Here is a 24560-nt window from a genome sequence, read left to right as displayed (position 1 = left end):
AGCTTAGGTTATACTTGTGCAGGTGGCAATAATTTGTACTTACTGCTGGATGGCATTTCCTTTCTTGCCATTAGCCCTATTTACTTCCATCTTTAGCACTCCCTAGACTCAAGTTCCTTCTACTCATGCCAATGTGTGACCAAAGTTATTTTCCATCAAACCTTCTAGATCTTCATGGAAATGCCTACTGTTTCTCTTTCTTAAAACTCTTGGGCCCATATTTATACTATACGCAGGTTTGCGCCAAAAAGTATAGCGCTGGCTAGCGCCATTCCTAGATTCCGGCTGGGTGCCATATTTATGGAATGGCGCTAGCTGGTGCTAAGGCGGGGAGTTGTAGGGGGAACCGGAGCTTGTGCGCCAAATTATGGCACCACACTGTTTAGAGGCAAAAAAATGGCCTCTAGGCAGTGTAGCACCATTTTCTGGTGCACAAGCCCCATAGACATGGCTCCGGTCTTAGAAAAGACAGGAGCCATGCCCACCACCCCAATGGCTATGCCCAGGGAATGAATGTCCCCTGGGCATGGCCGTTGTGGCCAGCTCTGTGCAGGTGGCCCCAAGTCAGGGCCCCTGAGCAGTGTTGGGCAAAAAAAAAAAGAAAATACTCAATCGGGCTTACCTTGGATGGGTTCCCCATCCTTAGGTGACCTGCTGGTGTGGGTAGGGGTGTGTGGGGGTGTCCCTGGGGACAGGAACGTACCTGTGGGCAATTTCCATTGTCTCTGACCATGGAAATCTGCCTTCAGGTCCCCTTACGCCTGCCCATACCCAGGCGTTAATTAATGGCGCTAAGCAAGCTTAGCACCATTATTTAAGGCCCCCATCCCCCTGTGCTGGATTTTAGCATGGGGGATAAATATGGCACAAAGGCCATTTCATCCTTTTCTGGAGGGGAACGCCTACCTTGCATCTCATTGACGCAAGGTAGGTTTTCCCCTCCAGAAAACGATGTAAACTCCATAACTTTGGCGCTAGACGTGTCTAGCACCAAAGTGTAAATATGGAGTTCGGTTTGCTCTAAATTAGTGTAAACAAATATCGCTAATGCAGCGCAAACCGAGTATAAATATGGGCCTTTGTTCATACTCTTTTCCATTCGTCTTGGTCACCCATCCCTCTTTCAGGTGGGTTACAGGTTTAATCTTTTTCAGGTCTGCCATATTTTATAGTCTCTTATCTGAAGATCATTTATTTGCTGTTTCTCTATTCCAATCCATTGAATCTTTACATTATGCAATGTAATATGATCTTAAAAAACGCTCAACCACTCTGCGGTGCCTTAGAGGTCTGGAATTTTGCAGATATTTGCTTTCCTGAAGTTCTTTGAAAAACATTGGAAATGTTACAATATCTGAGGTTTTTATAATTGTGTGAGAAAAGGTCATTAAAAAACTTTTTTGCAATAGCCGAGAATTCACAAATTACCTTTTTCCAGATTTGTATCAGCCAAATAAGTGGAAAATCCTTAGAAACATCCTAATTTACTTTGCACTAAAAACATTGAAAGTGACTTCATAGCTGAATTTTCCACCAAAAGCAAGAACATTTCACCAGACCAATAACTAAAAATATATTTGAAATGTGGCAATGTTATGAAATTTCAAATGATGAATTTCACTTACTTAATGAAGGAACACTATACATTTGATGCTCTTAGCACCCATTGATAAATCAATGTGCAAATAATTTACCCGTATAATAGCTGAACCACATGGAATACTTATGTTTTTGCATGACCATCTCAGGCTTTCTAATACTCCTTTTCTCTCCATCCTTTGCTTTCTGGTTATCGGTGTGTCCCAAATCTCTTTAAAAAATCTTGTCTACCATCACCTTCCCCCACGTCACCTTTTATGCCTGCCATCTCGTCCACTGTATTAGCCATCAGACATGATTTATGGTTGGAAAGTTACAGCAAATCCTTTGATTTGTAGAGAAAATTGTCTTTCTGGAGGAAAATATTCTCCAGTGTAGAGATGATATGGTCAAGAAATACCACCAGCGGATTCTCTTACAGATGCAGCACTTAATTCAGAAATCAGGGGAGTTGCCTCTGCCACCAAAACCTCTTTCGGACTCTGTCCTTGGCCACATATTGGGAAGTCACAGGATTTTGATACAAACAGGTCCCTAAGGAGTTCGTATAGGGGTTCAGCAGATATAGGGGTTCGAGCCAGTCTCAGCATGAGTAAAGGTCACTAAACACTCTATGAACCTTTAGTGAATGTAGAAATGACTTTCAAAGTAAACTTTTAGGACCAGTCTCTGTCTCTAGACCATTAACTATTGAAATCCATCACTAAACATTGCCTATCTGCCCCTGAACACAATTGACCAATACTATTTTATCTCCCACATTTTATTTGTGTTTGGAAAACTAGGTTATGGTTCACAATAATATTTTCTAGAAACACGCAAATATCAATTTTAGTAGAGATGTATCAAACACACACAGTGAAACATCAAAAATCACAGCGAAAGTCCAATAAGAAGACTAAAGAGATGCACAGATCAGGAGTACTTTTGCATCTAGCGTAGGGTCTCTCTGGCCCATTTGCTTTGAAGTGTCTCTGCATTGAACAGTCTGAGAAGCACCTTATTTCACTCTCTTAGAAGTCTTTCTTTGACCACCAATCATAGAGCTTATCTTATCTATTGTTTCTCATCACCCAGTCACAATGACCCTCTTGTTTACTCTCTTGGAAGTATTTTTTCTTTCCCTAGTTACAGAGAGAGACAGAGAGAGAGAGAGAGAGAGACTCTTCTACATTATGATAAGTCCTTCTGTGTTCAAAAACCAGAAATGCCCTCTATCTTTTCCCATGGAAGTGCTTCTGCCTTCACCATTTCCAAGAGCCTTCTTACTGATGTTTCTAACAGAGTCACTCTCCTACTTTCTTTCAATTTCTCAAAGCAAGCACCTATTACTCCTTCTTTCAGTAATCTTCATACATTTTGCAGCTCTCTTTGGAATACTCTCCAACCAGTCATCCCAAAGATCCTTTCTCTATTTATCTCTTGGAGCCCTTTTCCTTCACGCAGTGCCCATAGACAAAGTTTCTTTAAGTCTGTGATCTGCAATGTATTCTTGAAAGGTGAAGGCAGCAAAAAGCCAGTGGTGCAACTTTAGCAAAGCTAGTATCCCAGACAAGCAAACGTTGCTGGTCTTCCACCATGCAGAATATTCCAGCTCTAGGGGGTTCTGCATGCCTGTCACAGTGACATGAGGTGGGCAAAGATTGAAGGTAAGTGCAGGAATCCAAGGAAAGTTGAAGCAGGAGGCAGGATGGATGGTGGCAGGAGGTAACAACAGTAAAGAATCCGGCACAAAGATGAAGAGAGGAAAAGTCCATCTTGGGCACTTTTGCCAGAGAACATGATGAAGCAGGCTTGCCAGGCGCCATTTGGTCCCATCAGATCCTCTGCTCTCGATGCTCTGTTCTCCAAGCCGGCATGGGAGATCATCGAGACATCATCCGCACAAACTCTGCAGGTGGTGAGCAACAGAGGCACAGTTAAAAAACAAGACCACATTTACTCACTCATCCTTCCCCCCTTCAACATTTTCATCAATCTACTTTCGCAGTGCTCAGGGTGACACGAGAATTTAGAAGAAAAATTAGTGGACGGCTTGGTGTTGTCTGTTACGTAACCAGCTCTTTGTGAATTAGTGGAGCTGGGATTTTGTACTCACTGTGGTCAAAAATGTTCATTAAAGGAGTTTAGGATCAGTAGTGAAAATGCATCACTGTTTATGTGTATGGTACAATACAGCATGGCAGTAGTACATATTGAATGGATGGGGTGCTGCATTGTGTCACACTTTGTTGAGTAGAGTAGGTATTCACAACATGGCCTGACTGATTGTTTATGTGTGGAGGGTGTATTAACAATGAGCATGATACTAGTGTGTGTTGCATAGAAGGAGTACTTTTTTCTTTTGTTTGAGCATTCCATGAATGAGCATGTGTGTTTAGTTTTCTCACTTGTTCCCTTTTTACCCTCATTGTGCCCTTTATCCCAACGCTAAATAGCATGATAAAAAATGACTGTGCTTTTACTGATGCCTTTTTAGCATTGCCACACAGCATTGCAAATCCAGTAGGTCCAAAGGCAGACTTATTGAAGTTGCCAACACTTGTTCCTCTTTTTTCTTGTTCTCTTTTAATTTTTGCAGTTGTAACAATATACCCCCCTTCTCATTTGTTTGTGAATTATGGCAGGTGTTATGACAAAAACAAATTGAAGGAAGAGAATGGCACCAGCATTGTTGTTTGATGAGTTACACTGCGACATTTGATTGGCAATATTTTTGTGTGTAACAGAATAGTAAATACTACCACAAAATCCTCATCACATCTGGTGTATCATGCCCTCTTCTCCAAAATGTATTCTTGTTGCGTTGTTGCCCACAGCTTTTTTTCCTGACATTATCATATTAACAGCCCTCCCAATCCCAACATCTCCTCACTCCTTCTGCTTGTCCCTTTTAGAATTGCAGGCGGCGCCCCACAGGCTACTTTTGGTGTCACTAGGAGCCCTTGACCCTCCCCTCAATTAATTGTAAAATGTTAGTTGTTTATAGGAACCAATCGACACACAAGTTTCCTTTTAATTCCTAATCACAACACGGTTTTTAGTTGCTCCCTCACTGGTTGAACTAACAATTAATAGGCATTTGATATGGTTACTGCAATCCACAAGCTACAAATGCAGAGCTATGTCTCTCTAAGAAACAGTTACTTGAGCTGTTGGCACACATCCATATCCACATTCAGTATTTTTGGCCCCACTGCCTCCATTGCAAGTACTGCTAAGTTATTTCTGATGGATTATTTTTTCATGTGCATGGAACATTAACATCTCAGCATCTATTGACACCACTGGGCTCTTGATCCACAAGCCTGATAAACTTGGTTCAGTGATATACAGAATTAACCTGGGTAGGTATCAAGATGGAGATGTTCCCATCAAGGACTTCTGAGTCACACCAAGGACAATAAGAATGAAGACTGAGGTGTCTAAGATGTCACTCTGAAACTAGAGAAAGTAAACTTCCTCTTAAGAATATTCACTCCTGTGCAATTTTATATTATAAGAGGACTTGTCACCTGCATTGTTTCCTTACAATAGTTCCTCGGCTATCCTTACAGGAAAGGGGTGAGAAGAGGTGTGGCGTTATGGGGCAGCTGCAATCATATGGAGGAAGTTGTGGCATACAGCTGCAGATATTGTGTTGAACTGCAACTTGACAAACAAATTCTATCTTACGGAAATGTATTGGTTGTAGGGAGGCCTCCGGTGGAAGCCACATACAACCTTCCTGATTCTGGCTCTCCTAGTAGGGATAATTTGGTGATGCTTTTACCTTCAAAGTCCACTTGTCCATCGCCGTTGAGGTCCACGTCCCGGATGATGTCCTCAATGTCGCGATGCCCCACTTGCTGGCCCAGGAGCTTCTTCATGGCCTCCCTCAGCTCGCTTGTGCTAATCTCCCCATCACCATTTGTGTCAAACTGTGTAGAACGAAGAGTGTGGAAAGAGATAACATGAGCATGGCAACAGGAAAAGTATTTCAGACACTTTTTGTTTATTTCCCACATTGGCTCCTTCGTCTTATTCTGGGATGTCTCACAACCTGTGATTCTCAGATCTGTGCATCACAGCTGCAGACTACTCTAATCTCTGCCTTTCCAGATGATCTAGCTTCAAAATGCAGATGTATGTCTGAGCAGGGGACTTTTCCGGTCAAGTGCACCATGTTCAGGGAAAGGAATGACAGACGTAAGTACTTCATTTAAATTGTGGTCATTGTTTGAAATTGTACATTCATATTTTGAATTCTGAATGTGTCCATGCTTAACATTTTATAAGCATTTGGTCTTCAATTCTCAAATCTAAGGACACAATTAATGGCAGTGGAATTTGCAGGATACCTGGGGTCCATTTTAGAGTTAGGTTCAAAATTAAAATCCTCTGTATTCTTAAGGAAATGCAAAATCCAGAGGACAATCCACCAGTGGAATGTCTTTCACAGGCAAGTAGTATCGTGGAAGAAGATCCAACTGATGGATTCTACATTTGGTTTAGAAACTTTCTCCAGAAAGTGGAGAATTTTCGGTTATCACCCACATTTAAATCAAGCACTTCCCTGGTCATATGTTGCCTAGAGATGGGCTCCAATAGGCATTCATTTAAGACATGGAGACTAACCAGTGGAACACTGAAGCCTATGGAAATCCTTGATGTCTTGGCTTCTGTTTTGGAAAGTTAGATTTTTAATCTTAGAAGTGTGACAAATGACTTATCTGAAGCACTAGGGGTGATGCAAGGATGGATGAGGTGAGAGATGTGAATGGTTAAGGCTCTGTCGAGCAGACCTTAGGCAGTGATGAGAGGGATGAGCAGAAAATTGTAGTATGAGGCATTTCTCACCTCTTTGAAGGCATCGCGGAGTTCTTTCACACCGATCATATCTGCTGTTTCTGCCAACAGTTTTGGTCCCATTAACTCCACAAAATCATCAAAGTCAACGTGACCTCCCACTATGGAACAAAAGGAAAAGGTGACAAGATGGAAACCAACAATCCCAGCAATGCATCCTAACACCAACTGCAGTAAAATCTCAATGCATGAAATGGTTATAATTCACCCCAGATTCACAACAATACCTGAACTAGGCAACATCAACTACATGAGCAGTCCTTACAGTGAGTAGAGCCAAGCCCAGGTCCATGGCATTCCCTACACTGATTTCCACCACCTTTAGCACTCATCTGGCAGCACCACCCAGCAATCGCCATACTCGGTATGATCAACAGCCATACCACATCAGTCCCTAGATTTGTTAACATTGAACACAACACTACAATAATACTAATTAGGTATTACAGACCGTAATATTTCAACTATCTTTAAACCTGGTAATACTAACCATAGGTGCCTAATCTGTGAAGTGGGTAAAAAAAAAACAAGACGTACTAAACACTGCACCCAAATAATCCATACAATAGGCAGCAGCAGGCTAAGTACTTTAAACTGGGTCATGAAACTGGGTGACAATGACATCAACAGCCGAATGTGCCTTACCCTACATTACACTGTCTTCAGTACTTCAATAATTATTGCCACCATAACACTCCATTGATCCCTACAGTATGGTAAAAACAACTGTGATGTACTGGCCATCACTGTGCTAGGTAAATCCAACTACAGCACTGGGAAACCCAAACTGCAGTGACCCATCTATCTCTAATGCGGGTTACGACAACTACAGAACAGCAATACGCTCCACACGCTGTAACACTAAGGACAATACCTCTCGGGTTTTTACACTAGGACAACAACAAATGACACCGCTCCAACAATCATTATAATGATAATACTAGCTACAGCACAATATGGATCCGTACTCTGAGTCACACCAACCCCAGGATGACAATACATACTACAATGGATAACACTAACTACAGCACTTCAACAATCTTTACAAAGCAAAGATCAACCAGCAGCACTACAACAACCCATGTACTCAGCAACACTAACCACCGCACCACCAATAAGTTCTAAACTGTGTAACGTCAACTACAACACCGCAAAATATCATACGTAGGGCATCACCATCAACAACAGCATATTAGCTATCTCTTAATCTCTAAACTATTGGAATACTTACTGCAGAATCTCAACCATGGCTACACTGGGTGACACCAATTACAGAACCTCACCACTCCATCAGCAAAGTAACAACAATTGCAATACCTCAGTTCTATTATGGCCAACCCCAATCACACGCTACTAATACATTAGGTAACACAAACCACAAATACCCATCAGTCTTTACACCACAAATAAACCAATCTGAGCCCTCTAATCCTACACTGTGTAACACCAAGGCAGCACACAAAACAGTCGCCTCACTGAGTCGAATTAACACAGCCACCAACTATCTAACAGTATCCCAAAAATGTAGCTCCCACCAACCTCTAAAATTTGCATCAACAAATACAGCTATTCTCTGTCACATAGAATTTCCAAAACTCAAAAATCTCCAAAATGTGTTTCAACAAAGGCAGTAAGTTGTAAAGTCAAATAATGCATCTATTCAGTGATATACCGTGGACTGCATTATTCTCAGTGGTAAAACAACAGCAAACACCACAGTGATAAGTTCAAAACTCAGTAGAGTTAGCCTACCAATGCATCACTGGCTGAACACGTTCTTTCATGTGCTTCTCAAAAGTTGCACCCCAACCAGTCACTCCTACTTTAGCAACCCCTCCTGGGTCACCCACAACATCTCGTCACCCCTTGTTTGCAACCTAACAAGCCACATCTTCTTCTGCTCCCTGCATGCCCCACTGGTGCCCACCACTCCCCTGCCCTAAACCGTGACCGACAGAGCCACTGGTTGGGCGAGTCTTGTAGTCATGCTGTCCTGTCATCTCACGTACAGTTCATGTTGATCTGCTGGGACAATTCGATTAGTTCCATCTCGGTGGGCATGTATCCCATGGTCCTCATGCAGTTCCCCAGGTCCTTGCAACTGATGTATCCATCCTTGTCTTTGTCAAACTCCTTGAAGGCGTCCCGTAGTTCTGCAAAGGCAAATACACAAATCAGACTTCTGATGTCCTCAGCAGCCCTCAGAAACCAACACACCACATCACAAAGCATTACCTTACAGTCAGCTAGAGGTCACCTGTCTGAAAGTCAGCCCACCCTCCCAACCTTCCAGGGCTGAACACAAAATATGAATATCCAGTACAATTGGTTAAGGGTATAGCGTTAATGCAAGATCTAGAGAGCTTTATTCATATTTGTATTGAAGCTTATTTGAATGTGGAACCCCTTGTGAGAAATTGTTTTACATAATAATGAAGCAGCAGATGACAAGACTTATCAGTAGGGTGGGTGCATGGAAATAAAAATAGGACTGAGAGTTATGAGTGGTGACACGGAGGCAGGAAGTTGCAGCCCAATTAGAGCCTATTTAGATAGACAGGTTTGCACTCATGGGTGAGAGGGCTTGTTTAGGGGTGCAGGTATCTAGGGGTTGTGTCTGAAGAAAGGTGTGGGGTAGTCAGCTGACTTTATTGGAAACCCAGTTGTATGTCAAGGTATCGAATACAGAGACCTGTAACTGCAAAATGTTGACTTGCACAACATTGTCAAGGTTAACATACATACCTTGACGATATTGCGATAATCAAGATCTTACATTCAATATTGGTGTGAGTCGATATTAAAAAAAGTCAAAAAGGGGTACCACACTTTTAGCAGGTGTGTTTTTAGAGCACATTACAACTGCTGAAAGGGGTTGTAGACTAAACGATGATCAAGAATAGAAATTCCTAGGAAGAATACAAGCAGTTCAAAGGACTGAAACAGAAGGAGAACAGGAGGGGGAGTTCAGTCTTCTGAATGGCGAGCAGGTTTTGGTTCAGTCAGCCTGCTCCGAATCTGTTGGCTGCGTGTATTGTCTAGGAGGCTAAACGGTAAGCTTGTGTTAAAATTAAGCTTTTCTCGAAGAGAAAAAGTATTGGCCACACCAGAAAGCGTTTGGAGTATTAATGAGTGATTGATTTAGAGGTGGGAGATAAAGTGTCAGCTACTGAAAATTGTCAGCTGTCTGATTAACCCTCCTCTCTTATCACCCGCTTGTTTTAGAGCCGTGGCGCTCCTGATTGTGCAGCAGCTGCCGACTCCCCTGTCAGGTACATTGTTTGGTGGACCCAACCCCAGTGAGAATGGCCTGGATGTGGCTGCCATATTGAAAACAGGCACTCTCCCTCCATTGCCGCTGACCTCTCTCCTGTCCTCCTGCACAATGTCACCCACAGCATTCCTGGGCAGGAATTTTAAAAAACTACCTTCCAGGTATTGAGAGACACACCCAAGAGAATTATTTTTGTATTTTTAAAACATTAACCCCTCACTTAGGGTGTCTGCTCTTGTTTGGCAAACAAAATAGTCACAGATCAAAAGAGAATTTTCTCGAGCTATCTATATATTATCATCCTTTTTTCTTATTGACAGAAATCCCCCAAAAGTTGAAAGTTTGGCCACGTGCGGCCTCTTGGACCTGGTCTGGTGTAGTAGTCCTGTCACACCATTTCATCTCAGACAGCACACATTTCTACGGGAGTTTCAATGAAAAATGCACCTTTCAAAATCCTTCCTACAACCCTTCCTCCATGTAATCAATGTGCTCTAACCTGTCCAATATCAATCTTTCCTGAATGTACATTTTTCTGATGAGGGTTTCTGCATATTCATCAAACAGGGTAACTTCACTAGAAATTAGATAAATGATTTCCTATTGGCTAGCCCCCTCATCCATAACTGGGAACAGCTTCCTCTACGCATCAGTAGTGCAGAGAGGGTATTGCATTATTCTGTTTCTACAGCTATTGATATGTATGGTTTGAGTGGTTATAGAATGCTGCTTTTGTGCCTGTCTATACTGTTATCATGTTTATTCAGAGATACACCACATAAAACATGCCTTAAAACTGTATCTATCTATCTATCTATCTATCTATCTATCTATCTATCTATCTATCTATCTATCTATCTATCTATCTATCTATCTATCTATCTATCTATCTATCCACCTGCCTTTCTATCTATCTATCTATCTATCTCTCGATCTATCTATCTATCTATCTATCTATCTATCTATCTATCTATCTATCTATCTATCTATCTATCTGACGGTAAATAAATGTAGCTTTCCGTGTGCCAACTAACTAGATTCCATTATTATTTCCTATCCATAAATGTGTGTATTGTTCACAGGGTGTGCATGTTTCTTTTTGCCAGCTCATGATGTAATGCCAACAAGAAAGTCTTGGCACTGCTGACAATGCACATCTGGGGAACTGAGATGTGAGGGAATATTTGCCTGACACACACTGAGTCTTAGGGTCAGTGTTAGAGTCTCGCCGCCGCCTGATCGCACAACAAGGAGTTGCAAGCTAGTATTTATGTGGTTGACCGAGGAAAATGATACATATTGGTACATATTTACAACCATCACATCCCATTAACTGTGTTTTTCAGTGAATATGTAACTACAGGGGTGATCCCGAATGCTAAATCACTTACACCAACAAACCAAAAACAAGGTGAAAGTGTCACAGGTCTACATGTACAAAGAGGCTCCCACCAAATTTGTGTGTGATGTCCAACATAGGTCCAGAAGGGCCGCATGCTCCTTGCATGTTACACACGTTCACTAGATGCAGTACCATGGTCCTTTGAAGGAAACATTTCCCACAAAGCTGAGCAAGAATTATTCATATTCACTTAACACTTCCCCCAGAAACGACTCTGAGCTGCAGTGGTCCCTTACACTGCTTGGTATCCTATTATTATTAATGGGTCCCTTACAGGTCCACCACTGTGAACAAGCTGTTCAGAAGGTTGTTATTCATTGCAATTACATCACAGCAGTGACGCAGCACGTTCCCACTGCTGTGACGTAACAATCCTCAACCCTGAGATCTCCCTCTTTCAGTCCAGGTTCATGACTGCTTGAAATACCTCAGCTCGAAAGCCTGTTCACAACAGTGGGCTCATTTGGCACCCATGTCACTCAGACCCACGTGCTGAAACACATCCTGATTATTCAGTTACCCATCTATAATTCTATATATAATCCAAGAGAAGAGGCAGGCTTGTTCGACACTTTTTATCAGCCCACTCAGATGTTATTCAGGGCCTCATTTACTAGGCACGTGGCACAGGGCGGTGCAGCCACCAGGCACCACTAGGTAAGGGCAGAAATGCGCCATATCTACAAGATACGGTGTATTTCTGTACTTTCCCCCTGTGCTAGCACACAAATTGCTGCCATGCGCCAATGCAGGCACCCTTGCACCATGGCACATGGATGCCTGTGTTGGGGGGTGGTGATTATTTTTCTGCAGGAGGAGACACCTTCCTGCACATACACAATCACAAGAGGTGTTTTCCTCTTTTTATGTGTGCTGCAAAGTGCAGCACACATACAAAGAGTTAAAATGGGGAGAAATAAAGCTATTTCTCCCAGTTGCAACGCTCTTACAGCACCCCAAAGATGGCATAGGATTCTGACGCATTCCCAGACTTGTAAATCTGGGAATGCGTCAGATTCCTTCGGGTTCCATGGGTGCTGCAGGGGAAAACCCCAAGCAACACCCATGGAACACCCCTTTCACGCAGTGCTTTTCGTGAAAGGGGTCCATATTTACAAGGCCATGAAAAGCCACACAAGGTGGCTTTGCGTGGCCTTGTAAATATGGGCTGGCACACTGCGCTACTGGAGCGATAAAAAAATGTTACGTTCCGTGGCACAGTGTGCCACTGGGGTCTTGTAAATGAGGCCCGCAGTCTCCTACTATTGGCTTACATCACTGGCATATATTGAAAGAGGTGGAATGGGTCCCTCCATCTCTGGTGTCAGAACATGCTGGCTGCCGGCAGCTCTCACTGCCAAGAAAACGAACTGCTAAGAAGCGTAGAAAGCACGTACGTATACACACCAATATGCACAAGTGCACATACACACCCTCATGCATCACTGGTGACTGTAAGGGAAGCTTCCTCTCTGGCCATAATAAGACATCACTTCACAGGGGAAGGACCTGTATCATTACACAAAATACGCTGAGACACATGAGGAGGGAATGAGGCTGGAAATGGCACAGAGGGATCTATGACATCACAAATAGTATAAAGAGCTTTTCAGCTCCTGCAGACCTATTGCTGTGTCATCACAGAACCAAGAGCTGTGTTAAATGGTCATCCAGTGAATAGTCTCAAAGTAGGTCTCAAAATTCAAGCAGGTGCCATCAAATATAGGGTCACTGTGGAACCCAGAATCCAAGAAGACTCCATCAAACAAAAGAAGATTTGTTTATTTATTTGGTCACTCATGATCATAAAATAAATAGATACAATATGTTAATATCAAATCAGACTACACATCAGTAACTGTATGGAATACACTAGCAGCTGCGTATCAGAGAAAGACAGCAATTCAAATAGTCATCATCCTATATGACATCAATGTTTATTCCAGTCAAGCCCGAGTTCACTCTCACTCCCAATTGAGACTGTTGAGACCAGACCAAATTGTCTTAACTACCTTAAAGCCTTTAACCTTAGCAATAGCTGATTCTTATTCGTATATCTGCAAAATAAGATTTTGGAACCCAAATACCAACCAGACAACAAACAAACAACAATCTAGAATTCAACTCTTAGCATACATGATCAAGCAGAAGCGTATTCTGGAACCATTGACTTAAGTAAGCATCATCACAGGGCCATTCTGAAATTGAAAACTGCAAATAACTCCATCAAAAAAGAGACACCATAAAATCCCAAACTAGGAAGACATAATCGAACCTTCTGGAAAACAAGACCGAGTAAACAATATCAAACAAAGGGACATTCTGGAATGCAAAACATATGATGAAATTGTAAGACAAAGGGACATTTAGAAATGCATAACTATGGAAGACATAATCAAGCAAAGGGTCTATTCTGGACTCAAAACGAAGCAGACTTTGCAAACAAAGGAGCATTTCTGGAATGAAAAATCCAAACTGATACTGTTAAAGGAAGGGGCATCTTGGGTTTCTTAATCCACACAGAGACTATCAAAGAAGACCTCTAGAATCCAACATTTATCACACTTACTTAAACGAAGGGACATTCAGACACCAAACAATGTCAGCGCAGTCTCATCCTGTGCTTCCACACTCTCTGCCTGCTCCAGAAAATTTTCAAGTGGATTCCCATCGATGCAAGTCACCCATGCACTCGTCAGCAGTAAACTCCACCACAGCAATGCACTCTATGCCGGCATCAACAGGAAACTCCAAACAAGACTCCACAGAATACACCTCGGCCAGACTCATCCTGGACATCCCCCTCCACGACCACATCTCCTCCAACCTGAGAGACATACACTGACTCCCCATCAACAAATGCATCACTTTCAAACTCTTTACAGAAGCCTACAAGGTACTTCACAACATCGGACCTGCCCACCACAGCCACGTCTCTCCTTCTACGCACCCACAAGGCAACTCTGCTCTGCTCAACTGGCCCTCACCACCATCCCTAGGATCCGGAAGAACACGGCTGGAGGAAGATCCTTCTCCTACCTCACCGTGCAGACCTGGAACACGATGCTGCTCCACCTCAGGCAGTCACCTTCACTGGCTCAGTTCAGGAAGGATCTCAAGGCCTGCCTCGCATCCCCCTTCAGCACCTTGAGGCCCCCCGGGTGAAGTCACGCTCTACAAATTTCTGAATGTTTGACTTTTTGAAATGCATTAAGTTTGTGTAGGAGAAACTAGGTATACAACATGGGTATGGACTTTGAGAAGTTGCTTAATGTCTATTCAACAATTCTGCAATGAGTACTGACTGAAGAGGTGCCATGTGAAATGTCTTTTTGCCTCTATAAGTGTGTATGAAGACATTGGTTCTCTTAATGGGTGCAAGGAATGCAAATACCCTGTAGATCTATATGTGAAGCAATCAGTCTGTGGTAGGTTTTCACAAAACATCATGCTAACTCTCATTTGCAGCTGCTGTGAGAGTTGATGAGCAGAATGCATTGAGTCAATCCTCTGTGTCTTGATGAAAGGCATCAATTGGTGCTTATTTTAACAAGGCATTGTGAACACCCACTGTATCTCTATACAAAGCCATTACGCCTACTGATGGGTACAGGGTATCGTGGACACCCACTATACCTGTACACAAAGCCCTTGTGGGTGTTGATTAGGCACAAGGTACTGTAAGCATCCACTCAATCTGTGTATGAAGCCATTGTGGATATTGATGGGCATAAGGTATTGTAAACAACCATAATGTATGACCATGAAACCCTTCTGGGTGTTGCTGGGCACCTGGCTTTGTAAGCATCCACTATGTATGTACATGAAGCCTTTGTGGGTGTTGATGGCATAAGGTATTGTCAACCACAACTATGTACAATAAGAGCTTGCAGAATTGTGGGTACAGGGTATTGTAGGAATCCACTATATCTGTGTATGGAGCTCTTGTGTGTGTTGCTGGGCACCAGGAACATCTACTATGTCTGTACATGTAGCCTTTGTGGATGTTGATGGGCACCTGGTTCTGTAAACATCCACTATGTATGAAGTGGGTGTTGATGGTCTAATGTTTTGTAAACAACCACTATGTCTCTTCTATGTCTACAAAAAGCTCTTGTGAATGTTGGTTGGTATAATGCATTGTCAATGTCCTCTGACTAGTAGCATCACGACCCATCCACTCTACTAGCTAAAGCCGGTTAGGGGAGTGCCACTGGGTCCAGTTAAATTATTGACCACTATCTAAAAGTTCAGAATAAAAGGGTACACCATGGCAGAGCTGAAGAGGAGGAGACCAGGGGCTGCCAAATGAGCCAGGGATGGGAAATAAGTGAGAAATAGAAATGGTGCAAATGGGTTAAAAGGAAAGAGGGAAATAGGAGGAATGACCTGGAGAGAGAAAAAGATGGAAAGAAAAGGTAATGAGGGAGAAAAGATAGATGGGTAGAGGGAAAGGAGGAAAGGAAGTTAGAAAGAAAAGGAAAAGTGGAATGAAAGGAACGTGGAAAGAAAGTTAAAATCAAGGAAGAAAGAAATGAAAGGAGGAGTGAAGATAAAGGTGAAAGCAAGGGTTGAAGGGAGACAAGGTGAAAAGAAAGAAGGAAGTCAAGATTAAAGAATGAATGGAAATGTGAACGGATGGATGAATAGATGGTGAAAGTTTGGAAGGTGAAAAGATGCATGGAAGGGCGAGAGGATCGTTGTATGAAAAGATAGACAGATTAAAGGTCAGGTCAACTTGTGCAAGGATGAATAGACAGGCAGACAGATGGGCAGATGGATGAGTAGATAGGTGAACGGAAAAATGGGTATGGGACTTGATGAAATGATGGGTGGATGGAAGTTTAGGTATTTGCAAAGGTGAGGGGATGGATTATTGTGGAAAAGATAGATGAATGGGTAGGTGGAATGGTGACTGAGTGGCTGGACATCTGGAAGGAGGGTTGGAATGATACAGGGAACTCTTCTGTGGAGGACAAGGACCACGCTTAAGTTCTTCAGTGTAATTAGCAGTGTGGTGCAAAGGTGGAGGGGTTGCTTATAGCTACTCCTTTGCCTCTACTGGTACATGAAGCGAGGTCGGGGCCACCTTTTACCTGCTGCAGGACCTAGATATACCATGCTTGCGAAATACCTGGGCCTGATTTTGCCTGACCTTGGCCTCAGACATCATGGATGCCGTGAGCCTGCGACACGCAGTGTCTTTTGCAGGCTTCACAAGGGGTGCGTCTGGCTGAAGTCTCTGATGTCCTGATCCCGACATCCTAGACACAGATGCCAGGGAGCAGGTGAGCCACCGAGGTGCCAGACGCACTTGGGGGCCCAAAACCTCGCCCTAGAAAGGAAGTTCTTACAATGGCTTTTGAGGTTTTGCATGAAACACCTGAGAATGCACCCATCATTCTTACCTTCAATCTCCTCTGGTCGCAGCTCCCGGTCCTGAAAAAGAGAGAGGAGAATTGCTGTTAGTGGTGGCGCCTGGAGGGCCACAGCCCACACTCGGAAGCCATGTTGGAATGGGTGGGTTACTAGGAACATATGAAGCACAGAAAGAAGCCGCAGACGACAATCTAACTACCACCAACAATAACAGGGAAATGAATTAAGGAACGATGGAAATGCACTTTTGTACACCTGCAGGGACCCCCTCCATACATCTTCTGCACAGGCCTTTATCCATCCCTCCAGCAGGATCAACATCCTGCAATAAGGCACCTCCATGTCCCTTTGCGCCCTCATAATATCAGACCACGCCCCTCCTCCCCCACAAGAACCATCTATTGTGGTCATTTGGGGTTAGTGCTTGTCAATTCCTGCCATCCAGCTCTTTGTCGGTCAAATGCTGAAGCTATGCTGAAATGCTATGCACCCAACACGCTTGCACAAACCTGTGCTTATTAAGACACTGATGGAAACCATCCCATGGCATGGGTGTGTGGTGTGGCCAGCCATCGTAAATGAACTTAATGAGTGAATACAACAGGAGCATTGTCTTCATAGCACACGATGGTACAGGAGGAGGGGATGCAGCGAAGGAAGGATCTGCAACAGAGCACTCTTTGTTGTCTCAAGATTCTCAAAAGAAATGTGACATCCAAGAATGTCTATGTCACTCACAACGTCTGTGTGTTTGGAGAGTGGGGGAGAGGGTAGGAACAGAGGACAAACACTCAAGGTAGGACAGGAAGTCTGGGAGGTAATCCTTTGTTTATCCTGGTCTATCATGCACAGGTAGAAGAACATGTCCAGCCAGGTGCAGATGGCAGACAGCGGAGCTTGTCTCTCTTATCAGACAGTCATGTTTAGGCTGCTCTGTATTTTTAGGTCTGGTGTTAGCAGAGACCTTTCGATTTTAGCATGGGTGGGGGGGGGTGAAGATGACAGATGGAGGGTTGGCAGTCTGGGGGTTGGAAGGGCATGGGTTGGCTGTTTGAAGGTGGAGAGGAAGGGCTTTAGGGTTGAAGGTGGAGAAAGGAGGGCTGGAGGGTTGAAGGTTGAGCATGGAGGGGGTGAATGAGGGTTGGAGGTTTGAAGGTGGAGGAAGACGGCTGGAGGTCTAAAAGAGGAGGAAGGAATGTTTTAGTTTTGAAGATGAAGGTTGAAGGGCTGGTGGTCTACCGGTGGTGGAAGGAGGGTTGGAGGATTAAAGGTGGAAGATAGGAGATAGAAGAACTGGTGCTGAGGCGATGGACTGGGTGTTTGTGACTGTCATTTGTATACTGTGTTGCTGTCTTCACTGTCACAACAAAGTGTGGTTACTTCAGCCTCTGACAGAAAGTTACATTCATGGCTAGGAGGATCTTCCTGGTGTGACTTGTATGCAGAGCGTGGGTGATTGGGAGATTGCTGGAAAGGATCTCCAGTTGTGCCACAGATCATAGGATGCAGAGTACCACAAGGTGCATGTGAAGAGGACAATGATGAGGGGGACTAGGCAGAGAACCTTAAAGGAGAGTGGGGGATGAATGATGAACAGGCTCATTGTGTGTATAGTTGTGGAGCTATGGCAAGGTGTATTTGACGTGCACGACACCAACAGATGTACTCTGATGATGGTGCAGTGTGCAACAAGAACACACAGCTAAGAGTAAGAGTGTGAGTGCTACACAGGCAGGTACCATGTGTGTGCAAGAGTGCAGTGGCAAAGCTGTGGGTATGCGTAGGTACAATGCGTAGGGGCCAGAGATGTATTCTGATTGTGGCACTGTGAAGAGTGAACACAACTAAAAAGAGTGGAGCATCCTGATGCATACCAGGAGGGATATGAAAAGGGCTGCTGTACTAAACAGATTTACTTCTCCCAGGGTTGATTCACAGTGGTCATCACAAGGGGGTGGGAACAATCATCTGTTGAGGGGTTTGCAAAAGGTCAGATAATCATGAAGGTTCTTGATGTGGGTTGGAAAGGAGTTCCATAGTTGTGCACGGAGGATACCCATCCTCCCAGTCCTGTTCTATTGCATTTCAGGATTACAATTCATTTAATGTGATTTAATGTAAGGAATGTAGAGAGGATGAGAAGATGGAGTGGTGGAGAAGGAATGCTGTAAAATAAGAAATGGGGGAGTTGATGGCCCCTGTAAAAAGAAGATGTAGTGTTGGAGGACACAGGGTAGAAAATTACAACTGGAAGGATAGGGATCAGGGCTGGGTGGTGGGAGGAAGGAGAATGGGCTGGTGATGTGGAAGGGAGGAAAGAGAGGAGGGGAGAATGAAAGATAATGAACTGGCTGTGAGAAGATGGATAATGGTAGGGTGGAGGGGTATGCAAGGTGATGTAGAGGATGGATGCAGGAGGATACAGGATTGGAATAGAACTGCTAGCTGAATACAGGATAGCAGTTACCAAGAACAGTAATCAGATGGAAATGTGGATGGCAGAGGCCACTTAACAAAGGGGTGAGTCTGTTGAATGTTGCTGGGATGCACTGAGGCTTTTCAAGAGATGAATTGGGCACTGTGAGATGCCCCTGTTCTCACGTATGCAGTGAATGGAGAGAAACATCTAGAGGTTTCTGTCTTTGAGATTTTGCGTGGAGTGTGATATGGCCGGTAGCTTAGACTTGATTCATATAATAATGTGTGTGCTGAATGGGTGTGTGATGGCACATGGTGATGTATGCATACGGTGTGCATCAGTCAGCATTTCAAGAATTAATTGCATAGTAACATATGCAGCCAAACGCTGGACCACCATAAGAGAAACATATTAAATGTTACCACTAGATCATAAGATGTTCCAAGCTCTCTCACATGATCATGTTGGACACTGGTCACGCGGGTGATATCATGCATGGATTGACCATATGCACGTGTTGTATGGTCATGAGGGGAGTATGCATATGCTAGATTCATATGCATTACATTTTCGTCAAGGCAGGTTTCATGCACCGCCAGACGACACTTACGTACAGGCAGCCTGTGTTCTGCGAAGCCCTTCCTCAGGAATATGCACGCTGGGCCCAGCAGGTTGTGCATGACTGCACAGTTCTGTGCAAGGACCATGAGCGGGCCGTGTGGCTCAAATACCGACATCCTGTCCTCACTGGTCTGGACTGCGCTATAGCTCGCCTTCTCATCATGGCGGATCTTCCCAGCAGCAAGCAAATAACACATTAGAGAGCTTTATTGTCATGAATCTCTTTGAGGGACCTCTAGAAGCACTTCACCAGGGTCTCTCAGACAGAACTACCGCCATACTATGTCCAGTGTCTCAGTCTTAGCTTCCATGGTGTCCTATTTTGAGATAAGATAACACATTCTCTGATCCTGTCAGTCAGTGGTCCCACAACAAACTACCTTAGTCTCTCAGTCTGAGCTCCAATAACAAATTCCATTAGGGCAGGAGTGTCAAAAGGGAGATCCAGGGCCACTGGATCCATGCTAGATTTTTGGTATATGCACATAAAATAAATGTACACGCAATGTATCCAAAACCAAAACAATGACATAGGGCCTGATTACAACTTTGGAGGACGGTGTTAATCCGTCCCAAATGTGACGGATATACCACCTACCGTATTACGAGTCCATTATATCCTATGGAACTCGTAATACGGTAGGTGGTATATCCGTCACATTTGGGACGGATTAACACCATCCTCCAAAGTTGTAATCAGGCCCATAGTCTGTTGCTATCCGGAAAATCTGTCATGGATGTGGCCAGTGTCAAACAAGCTGCTTTAGCCTCTCAGTCAGGGCTATAACAACACATCTTCTATTGGCTCAATATAAACCTCCAGAATACTCCAAAGGCATCTTCGTCACCCCCCCACCGAAGCCTCTCAGAAAAAGCTCCCACAAATCCCTCTTCAAGACTCCCAGTTTGAGCTTTCACAGCACATCCCTAACTCCTCTATTCCAGTTTCCCAATAGTTTTGTGAGTCTACACAATGATTTGTTGCCACTTTGCTTCATGCCAGCCTGACTTTGACTTGTTGCTCTCTCTCTTTCCACGATGCTAACCTATTGACTGGTAGCCTTAACTTACACACTCAGGCCTGTGATCTATAGCCACATGCCCAGAATGTGGCCCGGACACCAGATCCACATCCTGAAGCCATAACCCCGGGGACATGAACAGCAGTCCACGGACATGACTTGGTCCCACTTCTGGAACCAGAAATTGCAGCCACATACCACTAATCCACCCCCGTCCCAGGGCTCCTAATTTCATACCTAACACAGAAAATTGTAACTTCACATGTTGATCCCAAATGTACAGCTTTAGGATCTGAAACTACAATAGGGAAGAATTTACTTACTTGTAACTCTGCACCCTCATGTCCTCAACTTTCCAACTTCTGGCAACTTTGCTGCCTTGTAGTAAAGTCCAGAAACTGTCTCTAGTGTATAACCAATTTTAAGCCATGCACCCTATATATAAAGTTCCTCCTGCTTAAGACATCAGCTTCAAGTATGGTTCCTGTAAACCTTGCCTCACTTTATACAAAACAGCTGATGCTGAGCTGGAGGTCGAAGACGGGGCCTGGCAATGAGAAGGATGCTATGCACAAGCAGGTATTGGTACCTAACATTAATGTACTTCCTTGTCAGAAAACGCCTTTTACCAGTGTGGTACAAGAATATACTATTGTCAGAATATCATGGAACATAAATATTGTGTCCTGAACATTATCTACAAAAATACTACATCCAGTGGAACGTTAATTTTGTAAGCAATACTTAGTACACAATACTTATGTAAAATTATATTTCTGTATAAGATATGATGATATAAAATCCTTCTATCAAGTTATGGGAACAGATTGCCATAAAGAATTCCTGTTGGTGGTGATGGCACATGCCAATGGCAGTCTTCAAGCAAGGAAGTTGTTAAGAGCAATTTCTCGACTGGGAATGCATTTAGAGACTAAGCCGGTCATTTTGAACATGGCGGCAAAGCCTGCTACGCCGGCGGTGACAATAATTACCGCTGATGGCATGGCGGTGCACGTCCGCCATATAAAGATGACAGTAGTGAAATGGCTGCATAGCAGGCAGTTTACTACCACTCACCACCAGGCCTGATTCGATCACCGGGCCGAGGGTAGCCACTGTTGACCCGGCGGTGGAGCCTAGACCGCCAGTGGGATAATGATCCCATTTCCACCATGGATTTCCTGGCGGGATACCCCGCCAGGTAATCCCTGGCGGAAAGCATATTGGTGACAGGAATACTCATTCCTGTCACCAGTATGTGACACACTAGCCCCCCCTCCACTGCCACAACCCCCAAATACCCCCACAAGCCCCTGGACACCCCCGGAACCCCGAAATCTTAAACCCTATCCCTCCTCCCCCCAATCTCCCTGTAGACCCTCCCTAACCCCCCCTTATCATCCCACACCTCCGTTTAGGCCCCCCTCAACCCCCTTAAAATACACATGCATGCATATATAGACATACACACATGCATTCATACATGCAGACACACATCCCCCGTCACAAACACCCCCCCCCATGCATGCATTCACTCACTCAACACAGAAAAAAAACCTTCCCTCTCGGGCAGCACTTATCTGTTCCGTGGCGCTGCTCCGGGAGGGAACGGGCTCCTAGGATGCTGCTCCACCGACATCACCGCGTCTCCATACACCGCCAAGCCTATGACTGCATCATTATAGGCGTGGCGGTGTCTGGCTGATGTGGTGGTGAAGGTGGAGCTACATCCACCTCTGCAACTGACCGCCAGCATGCCGCCTGGCGGCCCTCACCGCCATCAATGGCGGTGAGGCTCCAGGCATCATTATATGGCGAGGTGCTTACTGCCGCCACTGGCGGTCTTCCATCAATCGTCAGCACAGTTGTCGGCAGTATATCCCGCCATGTTCAAAATGACCGCCTAAGAGTCCAATAGTAGCCAATGTGACTGTCCTACAGATCTCCCTGACAGGGGCAAGGATCTAGGAAGCGCTTGATGCTACTTTATCTTTGGTGGAATCTACATAGACATCCTTCGGATGTGTGTCAGTGGTGGATGTGACCTATGATACAGTCATTGACAGAAGTTACTGAAGCTTGTCTGCCTGTAACACTTCAGCCAAGCAGCTGCACTGCTCTCCTGGGGCAATCAGGGCAGGATCCTTGTGCTCTTCTCACAAGAGTTGCTAGGACCAGGGGAGAAAGGACAGAAAGGAGGATCTCATTTGGTATGCAAATCTGAAATTACCCTATAGAGGAAGGAAGGCTGGTATGAATGTCCACTTTGCCTCTGAGAAATAAACTTAGGTGCACAAGCAGAGTAAACCTGGAGCTCAAATGGTACTAAAACCTGCACTTGTGATAAGACAGATCAACTGCGAACTATACAATTCCCACAAGTACTTGCTTATAACCAGGCACTGCTAAAGACCTCGGATGAACACTAAGTAGAGGGACATGTGTGCTAGGAGTTGCCCTGAAGCAAAATGGGAGGAACTGTATCCCATGAGGAACTACAATGACCATACAGTATCAGGGCAAGAGAATTTGAGCTACTGAAAACTGCAGTGGTGATGTAACCAGGAGTGGCTTCTTCGCAATGTCAAAGGAGCATCGCCCCCATGGCTAAGCCAGGAGATGAAAGATAAAACGATATTTAAGTATCGTTTTATCTTTTATCAGCCGGCTCAGCCAGCAGTGTGTTCAGGGTGGGGTGGGGCTGGGCTGTAGGACGTGGGAAGGGAGAGTGCACTAAGGGCCAGATGTAGCACGCCGTTTGCATGGCGCAAACTGCGAAAAACGCAGTTTGCGCCATGCAAACGGCCTCACGCGATTCTCATTCCCAAATTGCGAGTCGGTACCGACTCGCAATTTAGGAATGCGACTCGCAAATAGGAAGGGGTGTTCCCTTCCTATTTGCGACTCGCATCGCAATTCAGAGTTGCTTTGTGACCGCGAATGCGGTCGCAAACCAACTCGTAGTTACCACCAGTGTCACACTGGTGGTAACACATTCGCAAAAGGGAAGGGGTCCCATGGGACCCCTTCCCCTTTGTGAATATCGACCTAAATATTTTTTCAGAGCAGGCAGTGGTCCTATGGACCACTGCCTCCTCTGAAAAAAACGAAACCAAATGGTTTCGGATTTTTTTCATTTTGCAACTCGTTTTCCTTTAAAAACAGCTTTATTTAAAAAGCAGTCACAGACATTGAGGTCTGCTGACTACAGCAGGCCACCATCCCTGTGAGTGCAGGGACTCGCTATGGGGTCGCAAAATGCGACCCACCTCATGAATATTGATGAGGTGGGTCTTTGCGACCCCATAGCGAGTCGCAGAAGGTGTCTGAGATACCATTCTGCATCCGTTTTTGCGACTTGCAAATTGCGAGTCGCTCAGACTCGCAATTTGCTAGTCACAAAAACTGATTTTGCTACATCTGGCCCTATGTGTGCATGTGTGTTTGGCCGGCTGTCTAAGGCCGGCCAACCACACACATGCACTTAGGTTTCTCCAGCCAGCCTGTATGCACAGCCGGGCTGGAGAAACAGGACAGCACACCGAGCTGCTCGGACCAGTCCCGGAGCTGCTTACGTGCTATGTTTAGCATGTAAGCAGCGCCAGTATTGCTAGGGATCCTTTGCTGGTGTCCCAGCGAATGCTGGGGCACCACAAGAAGAGCAGAGGAGCAATGTGGCAGGAGGCTGTGGCAGCGACGACGACAGAAAAAAGGCACGTTTATTTTATTATTATATATTTTTTTATTCATCCCACCTCCAGATCACGGGAGGTGGCCCCTCTGAGTCTGGTCCAATACAAGATAATCCATGGTGGATATTATTTCCATGTCTGTGATATGTAAGGAATTGTTTTGTGTGCCACAGTAGGAAGCAGACCACCTCCGAAGGCACTGAAGTTGAAGCCTGTGCTAAGCATGCAGCAAGTAAACTATGGCTCTGCTATGAAGTCCGGTTTTCTTTTGTAACTTTCACTATGGACAAAGAAAAATCTTACA

General features: G+C 44.5%; 1 protein-coding gene across 4 annotated transcripts in view; it reads right to left on the bottom strand.

Annotated features, from left to right (window-relative positions):
• Positions 1–2346: 2346 nt before the first annotated feature.
• Positions 2347–24560, bottom strand: part of CABP1 (calcium binding protein 1) — a 186625-nt gene continuing 164411 nt past the window's right edge. For 2 of the 4 annotated variants that reach the window (XM_069215049.1, XM_069215051.1), the window contains exons 2-7: positions 19536–19712; positions 16532–16562; positions 8457–8600; positions 6439–6548; positions 5372–5519; positions 2347–3490 (exon numbers count right to left, since the gene is read on the bottom strand). In XM_069215049.1, coding sequence (XP_069071150.1) covers positions 3465–3490; positions 5372–5519; positions 6439–6548; positions 8457–8600; positions 16532–16562; positions 19536–19712 — 636 coding nt within the window. In that variant the 3' untranslated portion in view covers positions 2347–3464. The remainder of the gene's footprint in view (positions 3491–5371; positions 5520–6438; positions 6549–8456; positions 8601–16531; positions 16563–19535; positions 19713–24560) is intronic. The other 2 variants (XM_069215050.1, XM_069215052.1) reach the window with 1 other exon arrangement.

This window comes from Pleurodeles waltl, chromosome 11 (assembly GCF_031143425.1).
Source record: "Pleurodeles waltl isolate 20211129_DDA chromosome 11, aPleWal1.hap1.20221129, whole genome shotgun sequence".
NCBI lineage: Eukaryota > Metazoa > Chordata > Amphibia > Caudata > Salamandridae > Pleurodeles > Pleurodeles waltl.
This window is presented reverse-complemented; position numbering and strand designations above follow the sequence as displayed.